This window comes from Lipophrys pholis (genome assembly GCF_963383615.2).
Source record: "Lipophrys pholis genome assembly, chromosome: 16".
Lineage (NCBI taxonomy): Eukaryota > Metazoa > Chordata > Actinopteri > Blenniiformes > Blenniidae > Lipophrys > Lipophrys pholis.
Window position 1 is genome coordinate 28,251,069 of NC_137634.1, and position 28,000 is coordinate 28,279,068.

The 28,000-nt window shown below is 48.9% G+C and overlaps 1 protein-coding gene across 1 annotated transcript in view; it reads right to left on the bottom strand.

Annotated features, from left to right (window-relative positions):
* LOC308121392 (CD166 antigen homolog) overlaps window positions 1–28,000 on the bottom strand; it is an 85,874-nt gene that overhangs the window by 41,188 nt on the left and 16,686 nt on the right. The window contains exons 2-4 of the mRNA XM_080482602.1: window positions 12,438–12,544; window positions 7,387–7,606; window positions 4,734–4,798 (exon numbers count right to left, since the gene is read on the bottom strand). Of these exons, the coding sequence (XP_080338728.1) occupies window positions 4,734–4,798; window positions 7,387–7,606; window positions 12,438–12,544 (392 nt within the window). The remainder of the gene's footprint in view (window positions 1–4,733; window positions 4,799–7,386; window positions 7,607–12,437; window positions 12,545–28,000) is intronic.

A 28,000-nucleotide genomic window follows, 5' to 3' on the forward strand; every position in this document is an offset into this window, starting at 1 on the left:
ACGGGTTCTGAGCTCAGTGTGTGGAACCGTGAGCAGCATTAGTTGTTCAGACCTCAGCGTTCTATTTGGGGCAGGTGGAGGAAGGAGGGTGGAGATATAAGACGGGGTTTGGCCATGTAGTACTTTAAAAGTTAATACTAGTATTTTAAAACCAACACGGAACGTGATCAGGAACCAGTGAAGGGAGGAGAGGATGGATGGATGTGAAAGGAGGAGAGGATGGAGGGATGTGAAGGGAAGATAGGATGGAGGGATGTGAAGGGAGGAGCAGATGGAGGGATGTGAAGGGAGGAGAGGATGGAGGGATGTGAAGGGAAGATAGGATGGAGGGATGTGAAGGGAGGAGAGGATGGATGGATGTGAAGGGAAGATCGGATGGAGGGATGTGAAGGGAGGAGCAGATGGAGGGATGTGAAGGGAGGAGAGGATGGAGGGATGTGAAGGGAAGATAGGATGGAGGGATGTGAAGGGAGGAGAGGATGGAGGGATGTGAAGGGAAGATAGGATGGAGGGATGTGAAGGGAGGAGAGGATGGAGGGATGTGAAGGGAGGAGGGGATGGAGGGATGTGAAGGGAAGATAGGATGGCGGGATGTGAAGTGAGGAGCAGATGGAGGGATGTGAAGGGAGGAGAGGATGGAGGGATGTGAAAGGAGGAGAGGATGGAGGGATGTGAAGGGAAGATAGGATGGAGGGATGTGAAGGGAGGAGAGGATGGAGGGATGTGAAGGGAAGATAGGATGGAGGGATGTGAAGGGAGGAGAGGATGGAGGGATGTGAAGGGAAGATAGGATGGAGGGATGTGAAGGGAGGAGAGGATGGAGGGATGTGAAGGGAAGATAGGATGGAGGGATGTGAAGGGAAGAGAGGATGGAGGGATGTGAAGGGAGGAGAAGATGGAGGGATGTGAAGGGAGGAGAGGATGGAGGGATGTGAAGGGAGGAGAGGATGGAGGGATGTGAGGGGAAGATAGGATGGAGGGATGTGAAGGGAGGAGAGGATGGAGGGATGTGAAGGGAGGAGGGGATGGAGGGATGTGAAGGGAGGAGGGGATGGAGGGATGTGAAGGGAGGGGAGGATGGAGGGATGTGAAGGGAGGAGGGGATGGAGGGATGTGAAGGGAGGAAAGGATGGAGGGATGTGAAGGGAGGAGGGGATGGAGGGATGTGAAGGGAGGAAAGGATGGAGGGATGTGAAGGGAGGAGGGGATGGAGGGATGTGAAGGGAGGGGAGGATGGAGGGATGTGAAGGGAGGAGGGGATGGAGGGATGTGAAGGGAGGGGAGGATGGAGGGATGTGAAGGGAGGAGAGGATGGAGGGATGTGAGGGGAGGAGGGGATGGAGGGACGTGAAGGGAGGAGAGGATGGAGGGATGTGAGGGGAGGAGGGGATGGAGGGATGTGAAGGGAGGAAAGGATGGAGGGATGTGAAGGGAGGAGAGGATGGAGGGATGTGAAGGGAGGAAAGGATGGAGGGATGTGAAGGGAGGAAAGGATGTGGGATGTGAAGGGAGGGGAGGATGGAGGGATGTGAGGGGAGGAGGGGATGGAGGGATGTGAGGGGAGGAGAGGATGGAGGGATGTGAGGGGAGGAGGGGATGTAGGGATGTGAAGGGAGGAGAGGATGGAGGGATGTGAGGGGAGGAAAGGATGGAGGGATGTGAAGGGAGGAGGGGATGGAGGGATGTGAAGGGAGGAAAGGATGGAGGGATGTGAAGGGAGGAGGGGATGGAGGGATGTGAAGGGAGGGGAGGATGGAGGGATGTGAAGGGAGGAGGGGATGGAGGGATGTGAAGGGAGGGGAGGATGGAGGGATGTGAAGGGAGGAGAGGATGGAGGGATGTGAAGGGAGGAAAGGATGGAGGGATGTGAAGGGAGGAGGGGATGGAGGGATGTGAAGGGAGGGGAGGATGGAGGGATGTGAAGGGAGGAGGGGATGGAGGGATGTGAAGGGAGGAAAGGATGGAGGGATGTGAAGGGAGGAGAGGATGGAGGGATGTGAAGGGAGGAAAGGATGGCGGGATGTGAAGGGAGGAAAGGATGAGGGATGTGAAGGGAGGGGAGGATGGAGGGATGTGAGGGGAGGAGGGGATGGAGGGATGTGAAGGGAAGATAGGATGGAGGGATGTGAAGGGAGGAGCAGATGGAGGGATGTGAAGGGAGGAGAGGATGGATGGATGTGAAGGGAAGATCGGATGGAGGGATGTGAAGGGAGGAGCAGATGGAGGGATGTGAAGGGAGGAGAGGATGGAGGGATGTGAAAGGAGGAGAGGATGGAGGGATGTGAAGGGAAGATAGGATGGCGGGATGTGAAGGGAGGAGCAGATGGAGGGATGTGAAGGGAGGAGAGGATGGAGGGATGTGAAAGGAGGAGAGGATGGAGGGATGTGAAGGGAAGATAGGATGGAGGGATGTGAAGGGAGGAGAGGATGGAGGGATGTGAGGGGAGGAGGGGATGGAGGGATGTGAAGGGAGGAAAGGATGGAGGGATGTGAAGGGAGGAAAGGATGGAGGGATGTGAAGGGAGGAAAGGATGAGGGATGTGAAGGGAGGAAAGGATGAGGGATGTGAAGGGAGGAGAGGACAGGGGTGATGTGGGCTCCAGGTTGTTCCTGGTAAAAGACGAGCAGCTGCATTTTGGACGGTTTGAAGAAGAACTGATTTAAACAGGTAAAAAGCTTCTTCGTGAAGTTGGACGGATTGGAGATGAAAGCAGCTTCTTTGTGAAGTTGGACGGATTGGAGATGAAAGCAGCTTCTTTGTGAAGTTGGACGGATTGGAGATGAAAGCAGCTTCTTTGTTCTTTCCCTCCCTCGCCTGCGGTGCCATTCTGCCCTGGGCAGTGACGTGAGCTTTCTCCTTAGAATGTTATGAAGCTCAAACGAGAGGTTGTTTTTCTTCTTTGTCGTCCACCATATTTTTGATAATGCATCCAGAGGAGTAAACCAGTGGACAGTATGTGGACAAGTAAACTCCATGAAAGAGCTCATGACCCACAAGCTTCACCTTATGAAGTATATTAAGTATACTCTGAATGTAGATTAGGATCAGTGTGATTGAAACAACCAACTCAGGATTGCCACCAAACGTAGATCATAGACTCAGTTTACGTGGATTCACTCTGATTCCAGTCTGTCATGTCCTTACAGAGAACCAGTCTGTCATGTCCTTACAGAGAACCAGTCTGTCATGTCCTTACAGAGAACCAGTCTGTCATGTCCTAACAAAGAACCAGTCTGTCATGTCCTTACAGAGAACCAGTCTGTCCTGTCCTTACCGAGAACCAGTCTGTCATGTCCTTAACAAGAACCAGTCTGTCATGTCCTTACAAAGAACCAGTCTGTCCTGTCCTTACAGAGAACCAGTCTGTCCTGTCCTTACCGAGAACCAGTCTGTCATGTCCTTAACAAGAACCAGTCTGTCATGTCCTTAACAAGAACCAGTCTGTCATGTCCTTACAGAGAACCAGTCTGTCATGTCCTTAACAAGAACCAGTCTGTCATGTCCTTACAAAGAACCAGTCTGTCCTGTCCTTACAGAGAACCAGTCTGTCATGTCCTTAACAAGAACCAGTCTGTCATGTCCTTACAGAGAACCAGTCTGTCATGTCCTTACAAAGAACCAGTCTGTCATGTCCTTACAAAGAACCAGTCTGTCATGTCCTTACAGAGAACCAGTCTGTCATGTCCTTAACAAGAACCAGTCTGTCATGTCCTTACAAAGAACCAGTCTGTCATGTCCTTACAGAGAACCAGTCTGTCATGTCCTAACAAAGAACCAGTCTGTCATGTCCTTACAGAGAACCAGTCTGTCATGTCCTTAACAAGAACCAGTCTGTCATGTCCTTACAAAGAACCAGTCTGTCATGTCCTTACCAAGAACCAGTCATGTCCTTACAGAGAACCAGTCTGTCATGTCCTTAACAAGAACCAGTCTGTCATGTCCTTACCAAGAACCAGAACATGTGGACGCAGCTCAGGCTTTCCGTCCCCTTCCCCACTCAGGACTCATAATCAGGAATTCCACTGCAGTACAAAGACACGCTTCTTTACCTTAAGCTTTAGAAACCCTGAAATATCTCATTCACACACTTCCATAGATTTCCTTCTCGGCACTAGAAAATATTCCAAAGCAGCTGGAGAGAATACCAATAAAACAGTCGTACTCACTGGATAAAGCAGAAATGCGAGAATCAGGAAGGAATGTAGAAAAAATGTAGAAAGGTAGAGGAAACATGGAAGAAAGGTAGAGGAAACATGGAAGAAAGGTAGAGGAAACATGGAAGAAAGGTAGAGGAAACATGGAAGAAAGGTAGAGGAAACATGGAAGAAAGGTAGAGGAAACATGGAGGAAAGGTAGAGGAGTTTAAATGAGTGCTTGATACTGGCAGATAAACTGATACTGAGTTCAGGTATTTCTGTGCTGCCGAGTCACTAATAATTTGCAGTACTACACTTGAAACAAGCAGTTTCTTCAGGGTTTCATGTCGTCACGGTGTGACAACCTGCTGGCTCCTGAGGGAAACACAAAGTTGTTGAAGTTTTTGTGGAAACGTAGTTCCTGCTCATGGTTCCTTCCTCACTAACACCTACCAGCCTTCACCTGCCGTCTGACCTTACACTGCAGGAATCTGTGTGTGTGTGTGTGTGTGTGTGTGTGTGTGTGTGTGTGTGTGTGTGTGTGTGTGTGTGTGTGTGTGTGTGTGTGTGTGTGTGTGTGTGTGTGTGTGTCTCACTGTGCTCAGCTTGTCCCTCTGCAGTGCCTCAGCTTGGTCCAGAACCAGAACAGATGAAGGTTCCTCTGAAAGCAGAAAAGCACAGCTTGTTTCTGTGGAGGAAGGAGGACCAGCAGCACCGTCACACTGATATCAGTCAACATGTCTTCAACTGTTAGTGCTGAGACACGAGAGCAGCACTGCCATGGACTGGGTTCCCTCCAGCCTCACTCCCTCCTTCCATCAGGTTCCCTCCAGCCTCACTCCCTCCTTCCATCAGGTTCCCTCCAGCCTCACTCCCTCCTTCCATCAGGTTCCCTCCAGCCTCACTCCCTCCTTCCATCAGGTTCCCTCCAGCCTCACTCCCTCCTTCCATCAGGTTCCCTCCAGCCTCACTCCCTCCTTCCATCAGGTTCCCTCCAGGACTGACCAGCCTCATCAGAGGTCAATATTTGTTCAAGAAGTGTGATCAATTTAAGAGATTGTAAGATCAAGTCCTTATCATGAATACACACAATCACACACAATCACACACAATCACACACAATCACACACAATCACACACAGTCACATGAACTTACACACATTTACGCAGCTGACAAGAAATAAACAAAACTCTTCTATTGTAAGTAACGCTATATCTTAATATAATGAACATTCAGTTTATAATAATAATAATAATAATAATAATAATTAAAGCTGCAAGCAGCGTTGGTCGGGACCTCGACCCTTGCCGGACGCCGGCCCGTCGGACTTGCCCCTATTATGGCCTCTGGAACCCTTGTCCCGCCATAAGGCCCACAGCAAATTTCAGCTCAATCGAACAAACTTTGTTGGCATCCCAACCGTAAGGCGTGGTCAAAAGTTGGCGGAAAGCAGCTAATTAGCTAGTAATCCGTAATCGTAGCGCCCCCATTAGGCCACACACCAAATTTCAGGTCAGTCGGACAAACTTTTTTAGGATGCTAACCGTAAGGCGTGGTCAAAAATAGGCGGGATCCAGCTAATTAGCTAGTGATACGTACTCCCAGTGCCCCCACAAGGCCACAAACCAAATTTCAGCTCAATTGAACAAAACTTTGTTAGCATGCTAGGTAGCATGCTCAGACCTGTGATGTATCTGAAAATCACACAGGTTAACCCCCCGTGTGTTCTTGACCCAAAATCTGGTCTAATCTCAAATGCTAACCAGTTAAGCTAACAGGCCTAGCATTAGCATTAGAAAGCATTAGAAAGCATTAGCATTATGTCACGGTGCACACTAGCATGTTAGCTCCTCCACAAAGCACACATTAGTACACTAATGGTAGCTCCATTACATAGCCATTGACAGCAGGTCAGCTCATAGACAATGCTGGGGGAGACTGACGGAACATTCCGGAAGCTGTGACATCATCCTTGGTGTTAGATTACACAGCCAGGCCTGGCCAGGTGCGGCAGTTAATCAGTGCATGTTATCAGAGTGAGAGCCGGATGATTTTCCGAAAATATTTTGGAAACAACTCCTCCGAATCCATACTTGTCGGGCAGCTATGTGGAAAAAAAGATCATTTCTTGAGAGGAATTTTTGTCCTCTTTCAGTCTGTGTGGGTTTGGAATCAGTCACACGTAAACTTTAGACTGTAGGAGTCCTAGTTTGACGCAAACGCGGGATTTCTCTCCATCAGACTCAATGTTAAATCGTGGGTGAAAAAAAATCAGACAGCACGGTTCATACTCGTCAAAAAGGCCCTTTCTTATGGAATTTTCCCCACAATTCTTACATCATCGTGTTCGTAAGGCTCTTCTGGTGATTGTGATGTGCTCGGTTCGTTTCTGCGAGGCACGGTTTAGCCACATTTGATAGTAGTTCGGACTGTTCTGTCACGGCTGTTTTTGAGGTGACATTTCGGTTTTCCCATGTATCTGGATGGGAGGAGGGAGGAGGCGTGATTCTGCATGGAAACTTTGAGGGCTCATAAAAATGAAACCGTAGCATTAAATAACAATCTGTTCTAAATTTTTGAAGAGGACAATCTCCTCTTTCAAATCATACTGTTTTCAAGCCGATGCGACTTTCGCCCTAGGAGGAGATAGCGTTTGCGTTTAGGGTTTTTGGGCGAAAATCGTATTTTGAAAGGCAAATTGCGGACTTCCTGTTGTATTTAGGTCAAAAGTTAGAGCGCGTGAATCGTAGGTCTCGATGAGACGAACAAATGAGTTTTCGTTTGATCTGTCTACGACATTCCTACGGGCCTCGGTGGCCGTTTTAGTGCTTCTAGGTGGCGCTAGAGAGCCCTTTAGGCAATTTTGTTGTTTTTTTTACATCAAATGACTATTTTCGCCAGTCTTGATGTGTATGCCAAATTTGGTGAGTTTTTGAGCGTGTTTAGGGGGTCAAAATTGGCCTCAAAGCACAGGTGAAAGAAAAAAGAATAAGAAGAAGAAGAAACATTAGAAGAACAATATGAAATTGCCAGGTCTGAAGGCCTCGCCCCCTGCGGGGGCGAGGCCTTTCATGCTGGGGCACTTACTCTTGGCCCTGGGCTTGGCTGGGCCCCCTGCGGGGGCCCAGCCATTGTTTTTCGGTTGCGTTCGAAACACAATAGGGACCTTGCCGGTAGGCTCGGTCCCTAATAATAATAATGATGTTTAGGCTTTGTTCCAGATGAATGAATGACTGAATGAGTCCTACTTTCCACAGAGACAGCTACAGGAAACTCCAGGATGTTGGTGGCTGACACCATCATGCAGGTGAAGGTGCGCTGGTCTCGAAGCGAGGCGGCGGTGATCACCAGGCTGAGCTGCTCGTTCACGCTCACTCGCTGTGAGTAACCGTCCGTGGCGTGGACTGTGGCCTGCTCACTGCGCACCTGTTTCACCAGCAGGTCTCCAGGACTGCCGTCATCTTTTTCCTAAAATGATGCATGAGAAGACAGAAAGTCTCACATGAAGAACTGACCCGATGCTTTTAGAAGGTGGAACCTTAAGAACCGTCCTCAAGAAGGAGACAAAGAGCCCGACTGGGGACAGAACGCTAAAATGTGAAAGTCTCAAAATAACAACTTGATAGTTTTTATTTCAAAATTCAAAATTCACTTTCTCATGGTTTTCCAACAGGAAGTCTGTCATCTCGCTTCGGTGGCGACTGGTGGTACATTCCTGAGGTGGGGCGCTCTTATTCTGAAGTTTCAGCCACTTTTAATGTATTTTAAAGACAGTGCCTTTATACAGTGTCTTTCTTAGATTGATAGAGCCCCCTAGTGGTGAAACCTTATCATTGTTTGAAACAGCTGGTGAATAGAGAGCCCCCTAGTGGTGAAACATTATCATTGTTTGAAACAGCTGGTGAATAGAGAGCCCCCTAGTGGTGAAACATTATCATTCTTTGAAACAGCTGGTGAATAGAGACACTAATTAAGACTCTTTTATTAACATACTTGTAACCAAATGCAGAAGCTTCAATAACCTCTTCTAGAAAGTTCCAGTGTTTTCATGCTGGTTTCCTGGAAATCAACCTAAGGTCGATTCTCTCCAACACATAGACCATCTTTCTACTCTTTTTAGGATTGTGCCTCAACTTTTAAAATAAACTGTGTTTTTAAGCGCTTAGATTTTCAGTCATTAATAAATATAATCATATCTAAACATTGATTAACATTAACAAACCAGGACACATTTCATAAATTCTGAACTCATTTCTGTTTGTGTGAATTTAATAAAAACTATGCTGGAGGAAGTTGAACCTGACCTGCAGCTTTTCAGCCACATTTCTCCTTTCAGAGGGTGAATGAGAAGAGAAGCCCCCGGCCAGCTCAGTAGGTAGAGCATGAGACGCTCAGTCTGAAGGTAGAGGGTTCATGTCCCCCGGCCAGCTCAGTAGGTAGAGCATGAGACGCTCAGTCTGAAGGTAGAGGGTTCATGTCCCCCGGCCAGCTCAGTAGGTAGAGCATGAGACTCTCAGTCTGAAGGTAGAGGGTTCATGTCCCCCGGCCAGCTCAGTAGGTAGAGCATGAGACTCTCAGTCTGAAGGTAGAGGGTTCATGTCCCCCGGCCAGCTCAGTAGGTAGAGCATGAGACGCTCAGTCTGAAGGTAGAGGGTTCATGTCCCCCGGCCAGCTCAGTAGGTAGAGCATGAGACTCTCAGTCTGAAGGTAGAGGGTTCATGTCCCCCGGCCAGCTCAGTAGGTAGAGCATGAGACGCTCAGTCTGAAGGTAGAGGGTTCATGTCCCCCGGCCAGCTCAGTAGGTAGAGCATGAGACGCTCAGTCTGAAGGTAGAGGGTTCATGTCCCCCGGCCAGCTCAGTAGGTAGAGCATGAGACGCTCAGTCTGAAGGTAGAGGGTTCATGTCCCCCGGCCAGCTCAGTAGGTAGAGCATGAGACGCTCAGTCTCAAGGTAGAGGGTTCATGTCCCACGCCGGGCGCCACCTTCCTGTGAGCTCTCCACCTTCCTGTGGGCTCTCCACCTGCAGGAAGGTTCTTAATGGCCTACTCTAGGTCTGAGGAGGAAACAGTGCCCTCTATTGGCCAGCCACCACTGTTGCCCTCCCTGGCTGGTTTCAGTTTTTAAAAAATGTGTTGCTCCAACCAGCCAATCAGAAATCAAACCCTATATAGTGTCATCAGGGGTTTAGCCAATCCCAATCAAGGTAGGCCCTCCCTTTGACTCCTCCCACAATTAGGCAGCTCTGCTCTGGCACATGGCACCATGAGAGGAAGTACTTCCTCCTCTTCCCAAGATGGGCATGTGTGGGCGGAGCCAGTCCAGCTCACACAGACACAGCAGATTCTGAATGCAGCTCCTATGATCCAATATTCAAATGAGGAAACTCAATGAAGGGCTGCGTTGGCTCCCGAGGCTGAGCGCCCTCTGCTGGCTCCCTGGGACAGGGACAGGCTGATGGTTTGGACACTTTCATGGCCTCTGCTCCGACAGAGTTAAGACTCTTGTGTGAAGAGAGTTCAACCCAGTGCTCATCCTGGAGGCGGCACGGCAAAAGTCCAGCCTGCGGATGTTTCCTGGATCAAACTGTTCAAGACTCATCTCCAGAACCAATCCGACGAGGGGAGAGAACAGAGAGAGAACCTCCACAGCAGCTGGGAACACGAGGGCTCCTACCCTCAATCCCCCCTGCGCTGGATAGAAGATACCTGGGATCAAGTTACTCTGGGTTCAGTACTTTAAACCAAGTGCTACATGGAGACTACTGCAAACTCAGTAACTGTTTATATTTGCGGACATCATAAAAAGTCTTTCAAAGAGACGGGCATCTCCACTGCGATGGACTGGATGGAGGATCACATGATGGACATAGAGTCGGAGGACGAGGACCCTTCAGGCTGTGGAGAATGCAGTGCTGAGCCAGAACTCCTCCCCAGAACCAACACACCAATGTGAGCGTGACGAGGGAGGGACAGTCCAGGATGCTCAGCTTCCAGTGGAAGATTGTTTGTTTTTTAAACATTTAGTCAGACAGTTTCATCTGAGGTGCTCCTGAGGGTTCTTCAGGTGCTTCTTCAGGTTCTTCATCTGCTTCTGAGGGTTCTTCAGGTGTTTCTGAGAGTTCTTCAGGTGTTTCTGAGGGTTCTTCAGGTGTTTCTGAGGGTTCTTCAGGTGCTTCTGAGAGTTCTTCAGGTGCTCCTGAGGGTTCTTCAGGTGTTTCTGAGAGTTCTTCAGGTGCTTCTGAGGGTTCTTCAGGTGTTTCTGAGGGTTCTTCAGGTGCTCCTGAGGGTTCTTCAGGTGTTTCTGAGGGTTCTTCAGGTGTTTCTGAGGGTTCTTCAGGTGTTTCTGAGAGTTCTTCAGGTGCTTCTGAGGGTTCTTCAGGTGCTTCTGAGAGTTCTTCAGGTGCTCCTGAGGGTTCTTCAGGTGTTTCTGAGGGTTCTTCAGGTGCTTCTGAGGGTTCTTCAGGTGTTTCTGAGAGTTCTTCAGGTGCTTCTGAGGGTTCTTCAGGTGCTCCTGAGGGTTCTTCAGGTGTTTCTGAGGGTTCTTCAGGTGCTTCTGAGGGTTCTTCAGGTGTTTCTGAGGGTTCTTCAGGTGCTCCTGAGGGTTCTTCAGGTGTTTCTGAGGGTTCTTCAGGTGCTTCTGAGGGTTCTTCAGGTGTTTCTGAGGGTTCTTCAGGTGCTTCTGAGGGTTCTTCAGGTGTTTCTGAGGGTTCTTCAGGTGTTTCTGAGGGTTTGCTGAGATGGTTTGGTGCCAGTGTTTCACAGCTGCAGCAGTATTTCTCTCTACCTTGTATAAAGTTTAGATTCTGTCTTTTCTTAGACCAGACAATGTCTCAGTCCACGGGCTCAATATTGTTGACGTAAGAGTCCACAGGTAACTTGTTGACAGACATGTTTTGTGTTTTGGACATGAATCAGACACTAAACACACAGTAAACAAATAATTTACATTTATTAACCAGCTGACTGCAGTGTGAAGTCCGGCGCTGACAGAAACATTAATACATTATAAAACAAGATCGATGGAAAGATAAAAATGGATATATAAATAAATAAATGAAAGAATGATGACCGCCAAAGGCCTTGCTGAACTAAGCAATGATAATATTTACAACAAACTGAAGAGCATTAAACTCTAGGGCAGTGATATTAACTAGTGTTTATTGACCCAAACTGTAAATTTGTTATCTGGAATTTGTCAAGAGATTAGTGTAGACTCTACACTGTAGACTCTACACTGTAGACTCTACACTGTAGACTCTACACTGTAGACTCTACAGTGATGAAACTTCAGTCAGATTCAACACGTTGAATGAATCCAAGGACATTTGTTGAAATTCGAAAAAATATAAAAAAAAACACATTTGGCAGCTGATCGTACAACTGGTCTGTCTCTCAGTCAGTCACACAGTCAGACAGACAGACAGTCAGTCAGTCAGTCAGTCAGTCAGTCAGTCAGTCACTCAGTCAGACAGTCAGATAGACAGACAGTCAGACAGACAGTCAGTCAGTCACTCAGTCAGACAGTCAGATAGACAGACAGACAGTCAGACAGACAGACAGACAGACAGAAAGACAGACAGTCAGTCAGTCAGTCAGTCAGTCAGTCACTCAGTCAGACAGTCAGATAGACAGACAGACAGACAGACAGAAAGACAGTCAGTCAGTCAGTCAGTGAGACAGACAGACAGACAGACAGACAGTCACTCAGTCAGACAGTCAGATAGACAGACAGACAGTCAGACAGACAGACAGACAGACAGAAAGACAGTCAGTCAGTCAGTCAGTGAGACAGACAGACAGACAGACAGACAGACAGACAGACAGACAGACAGTCAGACAGACAGACAGACAGAAAGACAGTCAGTCAGTCAGTGAGACAGACAGACAGACAGAAAGACAGTCAGTCAGTCAGTGAGACAGACAGACAGTCAGTCAGTCAGTGAGACAGACAGACAGAAAGACAGACAGACAGTCAGACAGACAGACAGACAGTCAGACAGACAGACAATCAGACAGACAGTCAGTGAGACAGACAGACAGTCAGACAGACAGTCAGTCAGACAGACAGTCAGTGAGACAGACATACAGTCAGTGAGACAGACAGACAGTCAGACAGTCAGACAGACAGACAATCAGACAGACAGTCAGTGAGACAGACAGTCAGTCAGACAGACAGACAATCAGACAGACAGTCAGTGAGACAGACAGACAGTCAGACAGACAGACAGTCATTGAGAAAGACAGACAGTCAGACAGACAGTCAGTCAGTGAGACAGACAGACAGATAAAGTCCACTCACATATTTCCACTTGATGAACACTAGATCTGCGGGTGCAGGAGCTCCACCGTTACACGGAACAACAATGTTCTCATGGTACACGGCCGTCACGCCTTCATCACAGCACACTGCAAAGAGAAGGACAACAGAGCGTCACTGTCATTGGATCACATTACACACATTCCAGAGCAAACACAGCAAACTTTGCAGTCTTACGTCAGAAATCTACAACCTGCAGCAACATGTGATGACAGCTCCTCTATAGTGACTCGAGTGACTCTGTAGTCACTCTGTGGAGACTATGTAGTGCCTCTAGTGACTATGTAGTGCCTCTAGTGACTCTGTAGTGACGCGAGTGACTCTGTAGTCACTCTGTGGAGACTATGTAGTGCCTCTAGTGACTATGTAGTGCCTCTAGTGACTCTGTAGTGACGCGAGTGACTCTGTAGTCACTCTGTAGAGACACTAGAATATTAGAGCATGAAGCCAACAAAGTAGATATTAACCAACCAACCACACAAAGCCAACAAAGTAGATATTAACCAACCAACTACATGAAGCCAACAAAGTAGTTATTAACCAACCACACAAACCTAACAAAGTAGATATTAACCAACCACACAAACCTAACAAAGTAGATATTAACCAACCACACAAACCTAACAAAGTAGATATTAACCAACCACACAAACCTAACAAAGTAGATATTAACCAACCAACCACACAAAGCCAACAAAGTAGATATTAACCAACCAACTACATGAAGCCAACAAAGTAGTTATTAACCAACCAACCAACCACACAAAGCCAACAAAGTAGATATTAACCAACCACACAAAGCCAACAAAGTAGATATTAACCAACCAACCAAATGAAGCCAACAAAGTAGATATTAACCAACCAACCAACCAACCAACCACACAAAGCCAACAAAGTAGATATTAACCAACCACACAAAGCCAACAAAGTAGATATTAACCAGCCAACTACATGAAGCCAACAAAGTAGATATTAACCAAGCACACAAAGCCAACAAAGTAGATATTAACCAACCAACCACACAAAGCCAACAAAGTAGATATTAACCAGCCAACAACATGAAGCCAACAAAGTAGATCTTAACCAACCAACCAACCAACCAACCAACCACACAAAGCCAACAAAGTAGATATTAACCAACCACATGAAGCCAACAAAGTAGATATTAACCAACCACACAAAGCCAACAAAGTAGATATTAACCAACCACACAAAGCTAACAAAGCCAACAAAGTAGATATTAACCAACCACATGAAGCCAACAAAGTAGATATTAACCAACCACACAAAGCTAACAAAGCCAACAAAGTAGATATTAACCAACAACACAAACCCAACGAAGTAGATATTAACCAACCACACAAAGCCAACAAAGTAGATATTAACCAACCACACAAACCCAACGAAGTAGATATTAACCAACCACACAAAGCCAACAAAGTAGTTATTAACCAACCAACCAACCACACAAAGCCAACAAAGTAGATATTAACCAACCACACAAAGCCAACAAAGTAGATATTAACCAGCCAACCAACCAACCAACCAGCCAACTACATGAAGCCAACAAAGTAGATATTAACCAACCACACAAAGCCAACAAAGTAGATATTAACCAACCACATGAAGCCAACAAAGTAGATATCAACCAACCAACCACATGAAGCCAACAAAGTAGATAATAACCAACCACACAAACCCAACAAAGTAGATATTAACCAACCACACAAAGCCAACAAAGTAGATATTAACCAACCACATGAAGCCAACAAAGTAGATATTAACCAACCAACCACACAAACCCAACAAAGTAGATATTAACCAACCAACCACATGAAGCCAACAAAGTAGATATTAACCAACCAACCACACAAACCCAACAAAGTAGATATTAACCAACCAACCACACAAAGCCAACAAAGTAGATATTAACCAACCACATGAAGCCAACAAAGTAGATATTAACCAACCAACCACACAAACCCAACAAAGTAGATATTAACCAGCCAACCACATGAAGCCAACATAGTAGATATTAACCAACCACATGAAGCCAACAAAGTAGATCTTAACCAACCACATGAAGCCAACAAAGTAGATCTTAACCAACCAACCAACCAACCACATGAAGCCAACAAAGTAGAGATTGAGAAAAGCTTTTCTCCAGGAACTAGAATATTAGAGCAGCTGTGCTCCAGCGCCTGAGGCAGAAGGAGCAGGAGAGCGACACCAAAGATCAAAGTGGTTGAAAGGCAGCACAGTGTGCCACACGCTCAGCCCTGATTGGTCCCTGAATGTTGGTTTCCTTGAGCTTTGTTTGGAGATGAAACCTGCTTTCTGTATTGCTCAACCTGTCCTCACTCCATGATTTAAATCTTCTTGCTGACTAAAAACCCGAACCTTACTGCATTCCAGCACTGGCCGCTAACATGGGAAATACCTGCTGGTTTAGGTAGGTTGAAAGACAAACTCCAGCTTTTAAACACCATGACATCATTCCAGGACACGCTAAGTCAAACATCTGTCTGATAGGAATCTGACAAGAGGAAAGTCAGTATTTTAAAGCCGGAGAACAAATGAGATTAACGGCGGTATTTACCCCTCGTCTTTGTCTGTTTGACACATTAAACCAGTAAGTCCAACCAGTAAGTCATGAGAGGCTCTACTGCCGCCTGCTGGATGACTGTAGGAATTACAACCACAACATTTCTGTTAGTTCTGGCTCGTTTCCTGGTGGTCAAACCATTTTAATAATAGCATAACCTCAAAAAGTTATTTCTTTTATAGTTAGTGAACTCGCATTGACACACTGTGATTTCTACAAACATGCAGGAATCATCAACTGAAGTACTGAAGCACTGAAGTACCCACTACTGTAACTCTACAGCACCTGTGTAGTGACTATCACTCCTGTGTTGTGACTTCAGCTCCTGTGTAGTGACTCTGAGACTGAGAGTCTCATGCTCTACCTACTGAGCTGGATGGGGGACATGAACCCTCTACCTTGAGACAGAGTCTCACGCTCTACCTACTGAGCTGGACGGGGGACATGAACCCTCTACCTTGAGACTGAGAGTCTCATGCTCTACCTACTGAGCTGGATGGGGGACATCCGATTCTATTGATATTCTATTCTGTCTGGTGCAACTGTCAATACTTTCCCTCTGGGATTAATAACGTAGGACAGCATGGTGGAGCAGTGGTTCGTCCTGTCGGATCACAGCGAGGAGCTCATGGGTTCACATACCAGCCGGGGCTTTTCTGTGTGGAGTTTGCATGTTGTTCTTGGATTGTGTCGGGTTTCCAGCATGTGAGCTTCATTAGTGAGTGTAAATGTCCCCTGGTAGGGACTGTGAGTCTTTGTCTGTCTGTGATTGGCTGCAGCACTGCCTGACCGCCAGCAGGGTGGCGCTGTGGAGAAGATAGATGGAATAAAGAACGCTGATATGAGAGCTGAAGCATGCTGCTGATCCAACGCGGAATAATCTACTTTTTATAAATGAGTGTGATGGAATCAGTACACACACACACACACACACACACACACACACACACACACACACAATCCTCCAGGTTTTCTGGTCTGTAACAAGCAGCAGTGGCGTTGTTAGATTCAGGATTCAAAGTGTTTTTTTGCCATACTTGGACCCAGCGCTCTGTGAGCAGCCAGCCTCCTGAGCTGGAGGGTTTGTGGACCCAGCGCTCTGTGAGCAGCCAGCCTCCTGAGCTGGAGGGTTTGTGGACCCAGCGCTCTGTGAGCAGCCAGCCTCCTGAGCTGGAGGGTTTGTGGACCCAGCGCTCTGTGAGCAGCCAGCCTCCTGAGCTGGAGGGTTTGTGGACCCAGCGCTCTGTGAGCAGCCAGCCTCCTGAGCTGGAGGGTTTGTGGACCCAGCGCTCTGTGAGCAGCCAGCCTCCTGAGCTGGAGGGTTTGTGGACCCAGCGCTCTGTGAGCAGCCAGCCTCCTGAGCTGGAGGGTTTGTGGACCCAGCGCTCTGTGAGCAGCCAGCCTCCTGAGCTGGAGGGTTTGTGGACCCAGCGCTCTGTGAGCAGCCAGCCTCCTGAGCTGGAGGGTTTGTGGCTTCCCCTTCCTATGGAGGGGATCAGTGATGGTCTTCTGGACAGTTGTCACATTTGCAGTCTTCCCCATGTTCAACCCAACTGAAGCAGTTTAATGACACCCGGGGGAACCTGTGCAGGTGCTTTGAGTTTAGAGGATGATTAGTGTGACACTCAGTTTAAAACATTCTTTCACGCTCTGCACAATTTGAGCTGTTTCCTTCACAGTATTCTCATTTGTTGAATTCCTGTTTTCATGAGTTTTATGAGCTGGAAGCCCAAATTATGTCGAAATAAAGAAATAAATACTTGAAGTTGTTTGAACTGTGGGCCCTCAATCTGTACTCTATGAAAGTTTAACTTTTCCAATGGCATTATGGAAATAAATCAACTTTTCCATGATATTCTAGTTTTTGGGAAAGGGTCTGTAAACCTGTACATTAAAACTGTACAAAATACAAGTGATATATACAATATACAGTTTAAGATAGAAATAAAAATGAAAGCTCCAGTCTGTACATAAAGGTGTGAGGTGGTCAGCAGTAGATGGGACAGACGTGAACTGGACACGTGTGACTCTAAAGTGAATATTCAGTACAGAAGTTGTGTAAATTCAGTGTGAACCAGAGGTAAGGGGGGCGTGGACAGTCTGCTGGACTCCTGTCAGCTGTTTAGAGTCTGATAGAGGGACAGAGAGACTTCTTCTGTCTGGTGGTCTCACATTCACTCTTGTGTCCCTCCGGCCTGAGGACAGAAGTGTGAGCAGTCTGGGTTGGGGGTGAGGGGGTCCTTGATGATGGCAGCAGCTCTCCTGGGGACTCTGTGCTTGTGGAGTCCTGCAGTGGAGTCCTGCTGATCTCTGCAGAGAGGACAGTGGAGTCCTGCTGATCTCTGCAGTGGTCTTCACCACTCTCTGCAGATGTTTGTGGTCCATGACAGTGGTGCTGCCGTGCCACACAGTGATGCAGCTGCTCAGGATGGGATCAACCATGCAGCTGTAGAAGTTGCTGAGGATTATTTGGGGACGTGTCAAATGTCCTCAGCCTCCTCAGGAAGTCCAGCCGCTGTTGAGCTTTCTCCACCAGCTGTGTGGTGCTGAGGGTCCAGGTGAGGTCCAGGTGAGGGTCTAGGTGAGGTCCAGGTGAAGGTCCAGGTGAGGGTCCAGGTGAGGTCCAGGTGAGGTCCAGGTGAGGGTCCAGGTGAGGTCCAGGTGAGGTCCAGGTGAGGTCCAGGTGAGGTCCTCACTGATGTGGACCCCAAGATATTTGAAGCTGCTCACCCTTTCCTCTTCAGCTCCCAGAGACACAGTGGCTGATGAGGACCCCTCTGCCTCCTCATGTCCACTGTCAGCTCCTTCGTCTTGTCCGTGTTGAGGGTGAGGTTGTTGTCCTCACACCATGTCCCCAGACTGGACACCTCCCTCCTGTAGGCCGCTTCGTCTCCGCCAGTGATACGTCCGATCACTGCAGTGTCATCCACAAACTGCAGGATGGAGTTGTCCTTGTTGTTAGAAACCTGTCCTCAGTTACCATGGAAACCAGACCATCAGAAACAACTCCACACCAAGCCTGTACAGTTCACATGGCCCGTCACAGAAACCATGCGACTCAGCACTTCTCTGAAAACTTCTACAAGGTTGTATATACAGTAGATCCTAGAGGGAATGTGGACAATATAGAAAACAGTAAATGGGAATTGAGTTGCATTAACTCTGTGTGTGTGTGTGTGTGTGTGTGTGTGTGTGTGTGTGTGTGTGTGTGTGTGTGTGTGTGTGTGTGTGTGTGTGTGTGTGTGTGTGTGCGTGCGTGCGTGCGTGCGTGCGTGCGTGCGTGCGTGCGTGCGTGCGTGCGTGTGTGCATGTGCGTGTGCGTGTGTGTGTGTGTGTGTGTGTGTGCTCTTTCCAAGCATTCCAATAAAAAATATTAAGAATTTGTCAAAATCTAAAGAGTTTATCCTGGAATCTTTTCAAGGTGGTTTAAAACCAAGTCATCTTATCGTTAGTATAATTCAAATAGTAAAGGTTATCATCAAACAGCCATGCCTATGGATTATGATTCTATGTGCAACACATCACATGTTTTCTATGTATACTGCACCGTCCCGGATTAAAAAACAAAGAAATGATTAAATAAGGTGGAAACAGAGTTGACCTCACAGAGCTGCTTCTGCCTCCATCACTGCCTCCTAGAGTGACAGTGAGTGGTTGTGTGTGCTCCTCTCCATGGTAAACAGTGGTGTGGCGGCTCCAGCAGGTCTGCATTACAAACTCCCGTCATTACCAAATACCTCTTGTGTCAAACAAACAACAATCAGGAGGAAGAACATCCCACATCAGCAGCTTCCCGTCCTGCCATACCTGCTAATGACCATACATTGGTGAGCTGAGGAAAGAGGAGGAGCCAGCAGCAGCTCATCAGCAGGCAGTCCCACAGAAGTTATCAATGAACAGAGCGCAGCACACTGCAGCAGATTCCTGCTGAGGAACTCACAATGTGGTGCCAGTACCTCCCAGAGCAGGAGGAAGTCTGCCAATGTGATCTGGATCCCGCTGCACTAAAATACCTCGCTGGTCAGACAATCATCATCACAACTTTGAAAATGACAGAAGCCTGTTTGTAGGACGGACTTTCCGCTCACTGTCAGTACAACACGTTGGAACTGTCCCACGGTCTGATGTTCACCAGGATCGAATGGAAAAGAGGAGGACGATATTACCAACCGGCCTGACTCTAAACTGTGGAATACCTGCCTTTGTCCACTGCTCATAAATGCCGCCATTTCACTGTGAAGTTGTAACATGGGAACGTTTCTCCTGCCTTGTCCTTCCTGAGGACCACCTTCTGCTCACACTTCTGCCGAGTTCCACATGAAGAAACACCCTCCGCTCTAGTTTCCTGACAAACTTTATTTTCAGTCTATCCATTCGCTTTATGTGTACAATCCCTACTTTTTGGTTTTAATGTACAGTCTGTAAGGTTTCTCAACAAACCCAGGCTTTCCTGTTGCTGTGGCGTTGCTATGGAAACGATCAATAAGGAACTGGAAGGAAGTGGCTCCAGGCAGCCCGTTGTTCTCAGTCCAGCACTTTATGGCTTTAGAAAAATAATACAGAATGTTGTCTTATGTAAGTATATTCCTTCTCTACACTGGTGGAGGAAGTACTGAAGCTCAGTATTTAAGTAGAAGTACATATAACAAGTAAAGTCTAGACTTTACTCCTTAAGGAGGAATTAAATATTTCTGATGGACTTTGAGTTGTGGCCTTAGGCATCCTAGAGGTGGAGGAGGGTGGTGGTGAAGGAGGTGGTGACTGTAAGAAGTGGGTGGAGGGGGTGGTGAAGGAGGCGGTGACTGGAAGCAGTGGGTGGAGGGGGTGGTGAAGGAGGTGGTGACTGGAAGCAGTGGGTGGAGGGGGTGGTGAAGGAGGTGGTGACTGGAAGCAGTGGGTGGAGGAGGTGGTGGGTGAGGGCGGTGGTGAAGGAGGTGGTGACTGGAAGCAGTGGGTGGAGGAGGTGGTGGGTGAGGGCGGTGGTGAAGGAGGTGGTGACTGGAAGCAGTGGGTGGAGGAGGTGGTGGGCGGGGGCGGTGGTGAAGGATGTGGTGACTGGAAGCAGTGGGTGGGGGCAGTGGTGGGTGGGGGTGGTGGTGAAGGAGGTGGTAACCGGAAGCAGTGGGTGGAGGGGGTGGTGAAGGAGGTGGTGACTGGAAGCAGTGGGTGGAGGAGGTGGTGGGTGAGGGCGGTGGTGAAGGAGGTGGTGACTGGAAGCAGTGGGTGGAGGAGGTGGTGGGCGGGGGCGGTGGTGAAGGATGTGGTGACTGGAAGCAGTGGGTGGGGGCAGTGGTGGGTGGGGGTGGTGGTGAAGGAGGTGGTGACCAGAAGCAGTGGGTGGAGGGGGTGGTGAAGGAGGTGGTGACCAGAAGCAGTGGGTGGAGGGGGTGGTGAAGGAGGCGGTGACTGGAAGCAGTGGGTGGAGGAGGTGGTGGGTGGGGGTGGTGGTGAAGGAGGTGGTGACTGGAAGCAGTAGGTGGAGGAGGTGGTGGGTGGGGGTGGTGGTGAAGGAGGTGGTGAATGGAAGCAGTGGGTGGAGGAGGTGGTGGGTGGGGGCGGTGGTGAAGGAGGTGGTGACTGGAAGCAGTGGGTGGAGGGGGTGGTGAAGGAGGTGGTGACTGGAAGCAGTGGGTGGGGGCAGTGGTGGGTGGGGCGGTGGTGAAGGAGGTGGTGACTGGAAGCAGTGGGTGGAGGAGGTGGTGGGTGGGGGCAGTGGTGAAGGAGGTGGTGACTGGAAGCAGTGGGTGGGGGCAGTGGTGGGTGGGGGCGGTGGTGAAGGAGGTGGTGACTGGAAGCAGTGGGTGGAGGAGGTGGTGGTGAAGGAGATGGTGACTGGAAGCAGTGGGTGGAGGAGGTGGTGACTGGAAGCAGTGGGTGGAGGGGGTGGTGCAGGAAGCGGTGACTGGAAGCAGTGGGTGGAGGGGGTGGTGAAGGAGGCGGTGACTGAAAGCAGTGGGTGGGGGCAGTGGTGGGTGGGGGTGGTGGTGAAGGAGGTGGTGACTGCAAGCAGTGGGTGGGGGCAGTGGTGGGTGGGGGTGGTGGTGAAGGAGGTGGTGACTGGAAGCAGTGGGTGGAGGAGGTGGTGGGTGGGGGTGGTGGTGAAGGAGGTGGTGACTGGAAGCAGTGGGTGGAGGAGGTGGTGGGTGGGGGCGGTGGTGAAGGAGGTGGTGACTGGAAGCAGTGGGTGGAGGGGGTGGTGAAGGAGGTGGTGACTGGAAGCAGTGGGTGGAGAAGGTGGTGGGTGGGGGCGGTGGTGAAGGAGGTGGTGACTGGAAGCAGTGGGTGGAGGGGGTGGTGAAGGAGGTGGTGACTGGAAGCAGTGGGTGGAGGAGGTGGTGACTGGAAGCAGTGGGTGGAGGAGGTGGTGGGTGGGGGTGGTGGTGAAGGATGTGGTGACTGGAAGCAGTGGGTGGGGGCAGTGGTGGGTGGGGGTGGTGGTGAAGGAGGTGGTGACCGGAAGCAGTGGGTGGAGGGGGTGGTGAAGGAGGCGGTCACTGGAAGCAGTGGGTGGGGGCAGTGGTGAAGGAGGTGGTGACTGGAAGCAGTGGGTGGGGGCAGTGGTGGGTGGGGGCGGTGGTGAAGGAGGTGGTGACTGGAAGCAGTGGGTGGAAGAGGTGGTGGTGAAGGAGGTGGTGACTGGAAGCAGTGGGTGGAGGAGGTGGTGGGTGGGGGCGGTGGTGAAGGAGGTGGTGACTGGAAGCAGTGGGTGGGGGCAGTGGTGAAGGAGGCGGTGACTGGAAGCAGTGGGTGGGGGAAGTGGTGGGTGGGGGCGGTGGTGAAGGAGGTGGTGACTGGAAGCAGTGGGTGGAGGAGGTGGTGGGTGGGGGCAGTGGTGAAGGAGGTGGTGACTGGAAGCAGTGGGTGGAGGAGGTGGTGGTGAAGGAGATGGTGACTGGAAGCAGTGGGTGGAGGAGGTGGTGACTGGAAGCAGTGGGTGGAGGGGGTGGTGCAGGAAGCGGTGACTGGAAGCAGTGGGTGGAGGGGGTGGTGAAGGAGGCGGTGACTGAAAGCAGTGGGTGGGGGCAGTGGTGGGTGGGGGTGGTGGTGAAGGAGGTGGTGACTGGAAGCAGTGGGTGGAGGAGATGGTGGGTGGGGGTGGTGGTGAAGGAGGTGGTGACTGGAAGCAGTGGGTGGAGGAGGTGGTGGGTGGGGGTGGTGGTGAAGGAGGTGGTGACTGGAAGCAGTGGGTGGAGGAGGTGGTGGGTGGGGGCGGTGGTGAAGGAGGTGGTGACTGGAAGCAGTGGGTGGAGAAGGTGGTGGGTGGGGGCGGTGGTGAAGGAGGTGGTGACTGGAAGCAGTGGGTGGAGGGGGTGGTGAAGGAGGTGGTGACTGGAAGCAGTGGGTGGAGGGGGTGGTGAAGGAGGTGGTGACTGGAACCAGTGGGTGGAGGGGGTGGTGAAGGAGGTGGTACTTCATCTGTGTTGATATAAAATATCAAAACTTTGAACTCAGATTTTCTCACAGAATGAATGAAAACCGTTTTGTTCACCTGAACCAGCTGCTACACCTGAACCAGCTGCTACACCTGAACCAGCTGCTACACCTGAACCAGCTGCCTGAACCAGCTGCTACACCTGAACTAGCTGCCTGAACCAGCTGCTACACCTGAACCAGCTGCTTCACCTGAACCAGCTGCTACACCTGAACCAGCTGCTACACCTGAACCAGCTGCCTGAACCAGCTGCTACACCTGAACCAGCTGCTTCACCTGAACCAGCTGCTACACCTGAACCAGCTGCTACACCTGAACCAGCTGCTACACCTGAACCAGCTGCTACACCTGAACCAGCTGCCTGAACTAGCTGCTACACCTGAACCAGCTGCTTCACCTGAACCAGCTGCCTGAACCAGCTGCTACACCTGAACCAGCTGCTACACCTGAACCAGCTGGTTTTGGTCTTTCATCCTGACGAGGGGTTCCAGAAGTCTGAAGAGGGTTTTTGAACACGAGTCCCAGAGTGGGGACATTTTAAAACAGCAGGAGGAGCGGGGCCATAGATCTATAGAACTAGAGTTATTAGGAAGCTTATGTGCAGGAATCTACTTCTAAATTTCTATGTGGTCTGTCTACTTCTGTGTTTTTGTTGTGTTTGGTGAGTCACAGCGCCCCTACAGGCCTGACATGTGTACTACATGCCCTGAAGCCTGGTGTTGAGTCGTGTTCATAGTGAGGTGTGGACGGAGGTTTATTTTTAGAACCTCGGGGAGAACAAAGATGGTTTTACCTGGGGTGGATGTGGCCTCAGTGGGGAAGTGGTGCTTTCCACCTGGTGGAACCTGGAAGGTGATTCTAATCATAGGTTGAAGTGTGAATCAGCGTGTGACAGGAGGACAAGCAGCAGGGACGCTGTGAGGAGCTTCTGGTTTGCCGTGTGAACGGTTGGCTCTGGTCCAGGTACTGATGTCAGCCTGACCACTAATGTTTCACCGGCGGCCATGTTCAGACTCAGCAGAAATGCTGAAGCGCAGGTTTTTCAGGTTGTCGGCCAGTGAGGTGAGACAAGATATCCACCGCTGCACAAACACAAGCGTCCTCAAGGGGACGCTCTAAGTCAGGGATGCCCAACCTTTTTTGACCTAAGATCTTCTTTTCAAGTCGCCAGCTTCCCGTGATCGACCAGTGCAGTGGAACCATGGCAAACCTACATCCATTGTTTCCAGCCTGCAGGAACTTACTTCACAACCACGGGCCATCACATCACAGCCCCTCCCTCCCTCCCTCTCTCTCTCACACACACACACACACACACACACACACACACACACACACACACACACACACACACACACACACACACACACACACACACACACACACACACACACACACACACACACACACACACACACACACACACACACACACACACACACACACACACACACACACACACACACACACACACACACACACACAGATCTGCATGATGAGCTACAACCTCACTATGAACCAAACAGAGAAATGAACCAGATACCAAACAGGTAGTCTGAGTGTGAAAAAGGGAAATCTCTTTCTCCGTCAGTGGGAGACCTGGAGCTGGGAGGAGGAGGCCAGCTGCTCATGGTCAGGGGTGTAGGAGCTGGTTGCAAGGCTGCAAGGTGGTGTTGGGCTTAAGATTCCATTGAACTCCTCCAGCAGTTTCTCCCCCAGAGGAGAAACACCAGGAACAATGAACAGGTCTCCACCCCCCCCAATGGTGATGGTCGAACCCGACCCGACACCACAGGGGTCCAAAAGTCAACTTGGTGAGACTCCTTTCCTACCAACTGTCCCCTGCTTCTCCTCCCAGCCACCGAGAGGGACACACGTCTCTGCTGACTCGGGACGGTAAAGAGAGCACCAAGTAGGTCCAAGGGACAGAACCAACGCCAGCCCGCTGGACCAGCAGGACACAGTTTGGACTGCTTCTTCTCTTTCCTTTTTCTTTTCTTTGGCGGATTCTGGAGACCCGAGCCAGTTTGATGCCGAGAGCAGATTGCTGAGATTGGGATTCTTTTCCTCCACCAGTAGTCTCCAGAACTCTCCAGGTTGAGCAGATGTTATCTGGGAAAGATTCACTTTGTTTGCACAGTGCAGTGAACCCAGTGGTGCGGCCCACCACAGCAGGCGCTCCATCAGTTGTGATGGAGATCAGCTAACAAATCCCATGAAGCATTAACAATCTCCTGGCCTCTGGTGTGTCCTGCTAATGGCAAAATGGTGAGTCGCTCTACCCGTTGCTCACGTCTTCAAACACCATCCTGATGGAAACATCCACCACATCAGCCGACTCGTCACATTGGAGGGAAAAGCACTCACACGTGTTGATATCCCTCCACATCCACAGACCATTCCCTCACGTCGCCTTGTCGTAGTGTTGCACTTCTTTAATGCAAAGCACAGCAGGGATGAGGGCAACCAGACCATATAATCGTATGGACACGCTAAGTCAGCCTTAATAGACCTTAATACATGTGTACTGACGGTCGGAGAAATAACAGTCAATGACGTCACGGCAAACAATCAATCAGACTGTTTGCCAGACAAATAGCCAAAGTCGTTTCAGTTCCATGACAAATATATACGGACTTTTGTTTCCCACATCGTTCACGGTCCACTTGGAATCAGTCCGCGGTCTGCTGATGGACCGGGTGGGCCCTCCTGCTCTAAGGAGGAATGAATAGTTTCCACTGGGCGGGTTGGACCAACATTTATTTCTTGAAAGAGAGACGGTTTGTTTCAGGCAGATCTAGTTAAGATCAATCTGCAACTACAACTCAGCATCCCAGAGCTGCTTTATATATACACAGAAGAAAAACATTCATAAAAAACTGAAGCTGTTGAAGAAAAACCTCTTGAGGCAGAACGGAACATTCAGACCTTAATACAAGCAGGATTCATGGACAAGGAGAATATTCAGGATCACATTGTACTTAAAGACGTGGCTGGTGGGGGCATGCCTTTATTCTTATTCCTATTATGATGTATTATTGTGTATCAGTCATAATTATATCTACTGAAACACAGTGCTTACTGTGGACTTTACTTGATATAAGTCAATACTCTAATGAAGAATTACACCATCAACATCATCACTGATGTAGAAGAGGAGTGAGTGCAGAGTTGTCCTCGTCTCATTGTGGAAGATCATGCTGGTAATACATTATTATTTGGACTTTACCTTAGCACTCAAGCATTTGGCCAGCATATAATAAAAAGTGCATTCTAATGCATTGTAATGCATTAGAATGCACTGTGACGTGATAAAGTGGGGGACCAGTTGATATTGAACAAGTCAAACATCAAATATGATATGGAAGAATCATACTTATTCAAAATCACATAACTGAACCAATATAAATATATATATATATATATATATATATATTAGTGCTGTCAATCGATTAAAAAATTTACGAATTAATTGCACAATTTTCTGTTATTAATTGCAATTAATCGCAATATTTTTCTGCTGAAGCTTGTAATGGATATTTATTCAGGGAATTACTAGTTACAGTATTTTACAGTATTAATGTCGACTTAACACACAGAGACTATATTTAAATTCAAAGACTATTTTTATAACCTCCTTTTAGCTTTGGGTGAAACAAGATCAGCAAAATAATAAGAACATAAATTAATAAACATCTAACATCAGTCTGTGTTTTGTTAGAGTGCAGCTCCACCACTTTGAGAATTTGAATATTTCTAGAAACAAACTTAAACTTATGACATGAACAAAGTGGAAATAATACACTGTAATACACACACACACACACACACACACACACACACACACACACACACACACACACACACACACACACACACACACACACACACACACACACACACACACACACACACACACACACACACACACACACACACACACACACACAGTACACAGGAGAGCCAGGGAGAGAGGAGAAATTAATATTTTAGCAGTATTTCCTCCAGCTTTAGCAGTTTGGAGGCTCCTGGTCAGCCAACATGGCAACCTGCTGTTTTGCTGCAGAATTACTTCTGTGGTTGTTAAATTCGGCTTTTCAAAGTAAAACGAATGACTTTATCTTTCTCAATCAGCCGTCAAGAAACATTTAAAGTGAAACTTTCTACCTTAATATTATTCCACTGGGTACTATGCTGCTCTGGAGTCACGGTTCTACGCCCGGAGACTCATGGAGTCATGAAGTGTCCCCTGATGTTACACTCCTTCAGGAGTTCAGGTTCAGGACCCAGCAGAATCAGGCCCAGGGACTGCTGGCAGAACACATTTCCATTCCTAATGATATGTGTGTGAAGTGTCACGTGTCCATGGTGTTGTGTCAGAAGAACCTTCTAAACGTTAACTGTCTGCATGTGAAGGCTCTTCTCCCTCCATGCTGCTTTGTGCTGTCGACTGAAGAAAGTTGGAATTTTGCCCTCAAGCACTCACACACTTGTGATTGTTTCAATCACCACCTTCTGCAGGACTGTGCAAGTTTTAACTTGACCAAGAAAAAGAATCTGAGGAAAAGCCCAATGAAGAGAACATCCTGTTCCCTCATGATTCAGTTCATACTGCAGATCTGCTCTGCTTGCAGAAAATCATGCGGGGAAGGGATGAGAAAACTCTCAACCCTGTGTGTCGAATTACTCAGCCCACAACAGAGTTCAGCATTTATTAAGAACGTTAAAGGAGACTATCAGGACACAGCAGCTGTTCAGCTCCAGTCCTGAGAGGGCAGCAGAGGTACACAGCTTCATGTTATCTACCCTGAATCCCCGGCGCCATTGAATCTCAGTTTTCCTTCAGTGGTTTTGAACATGAACATTGTGAGGTGGCAGTCCTCTCAGCATCCTGCTCAGTGCTGCCGGCAGCTCTGCAGCGGGAACAGACCAGAGCATGAACGTAAAAGACTCAATCATGGAAGGCAGAAGAAGCAGGAGACACAATATGACAAGCTCATGGATCCAATGGATCTCCACCAAGCAGCCAAGAGCTTTTCCAGCATGAAATATTGAGGGGGTCACACCAAACAGCAGAAGAAGTCATGGTGGTGTGGCTTCACTTTCCCACAGCTACATCAGGTATCACAACCAGTGGAGAAGCATCGTGATCAACCCACATAAAAACTGCAAAATCAACACAATGAACTGGTGTTGACCGAGTGATACTTTGAGAACAAAGAAACATGTGGTCACCACTGGAAAAATTCGGTCACGTGACCTCCACCTCTGAAGCTGCATCCCTGCAGCTCACCACTAGGGGGATCCACCAACTCCACCACACCCATGGTCTGGAACCCTGAGACCAGCCCAAGGAGATTAGCTGAGACGCAGCCTGACCACACCAGGGGTCCAACCATGAAGCACAAGTGTAAAAGTCCAACACGCGAAAATCCAACCGTCTCCAAGACGGACTTGTGTCCACCCAGACGCAGGACTTCGTACGGAGACACAAGGAGCTGCGTGTCG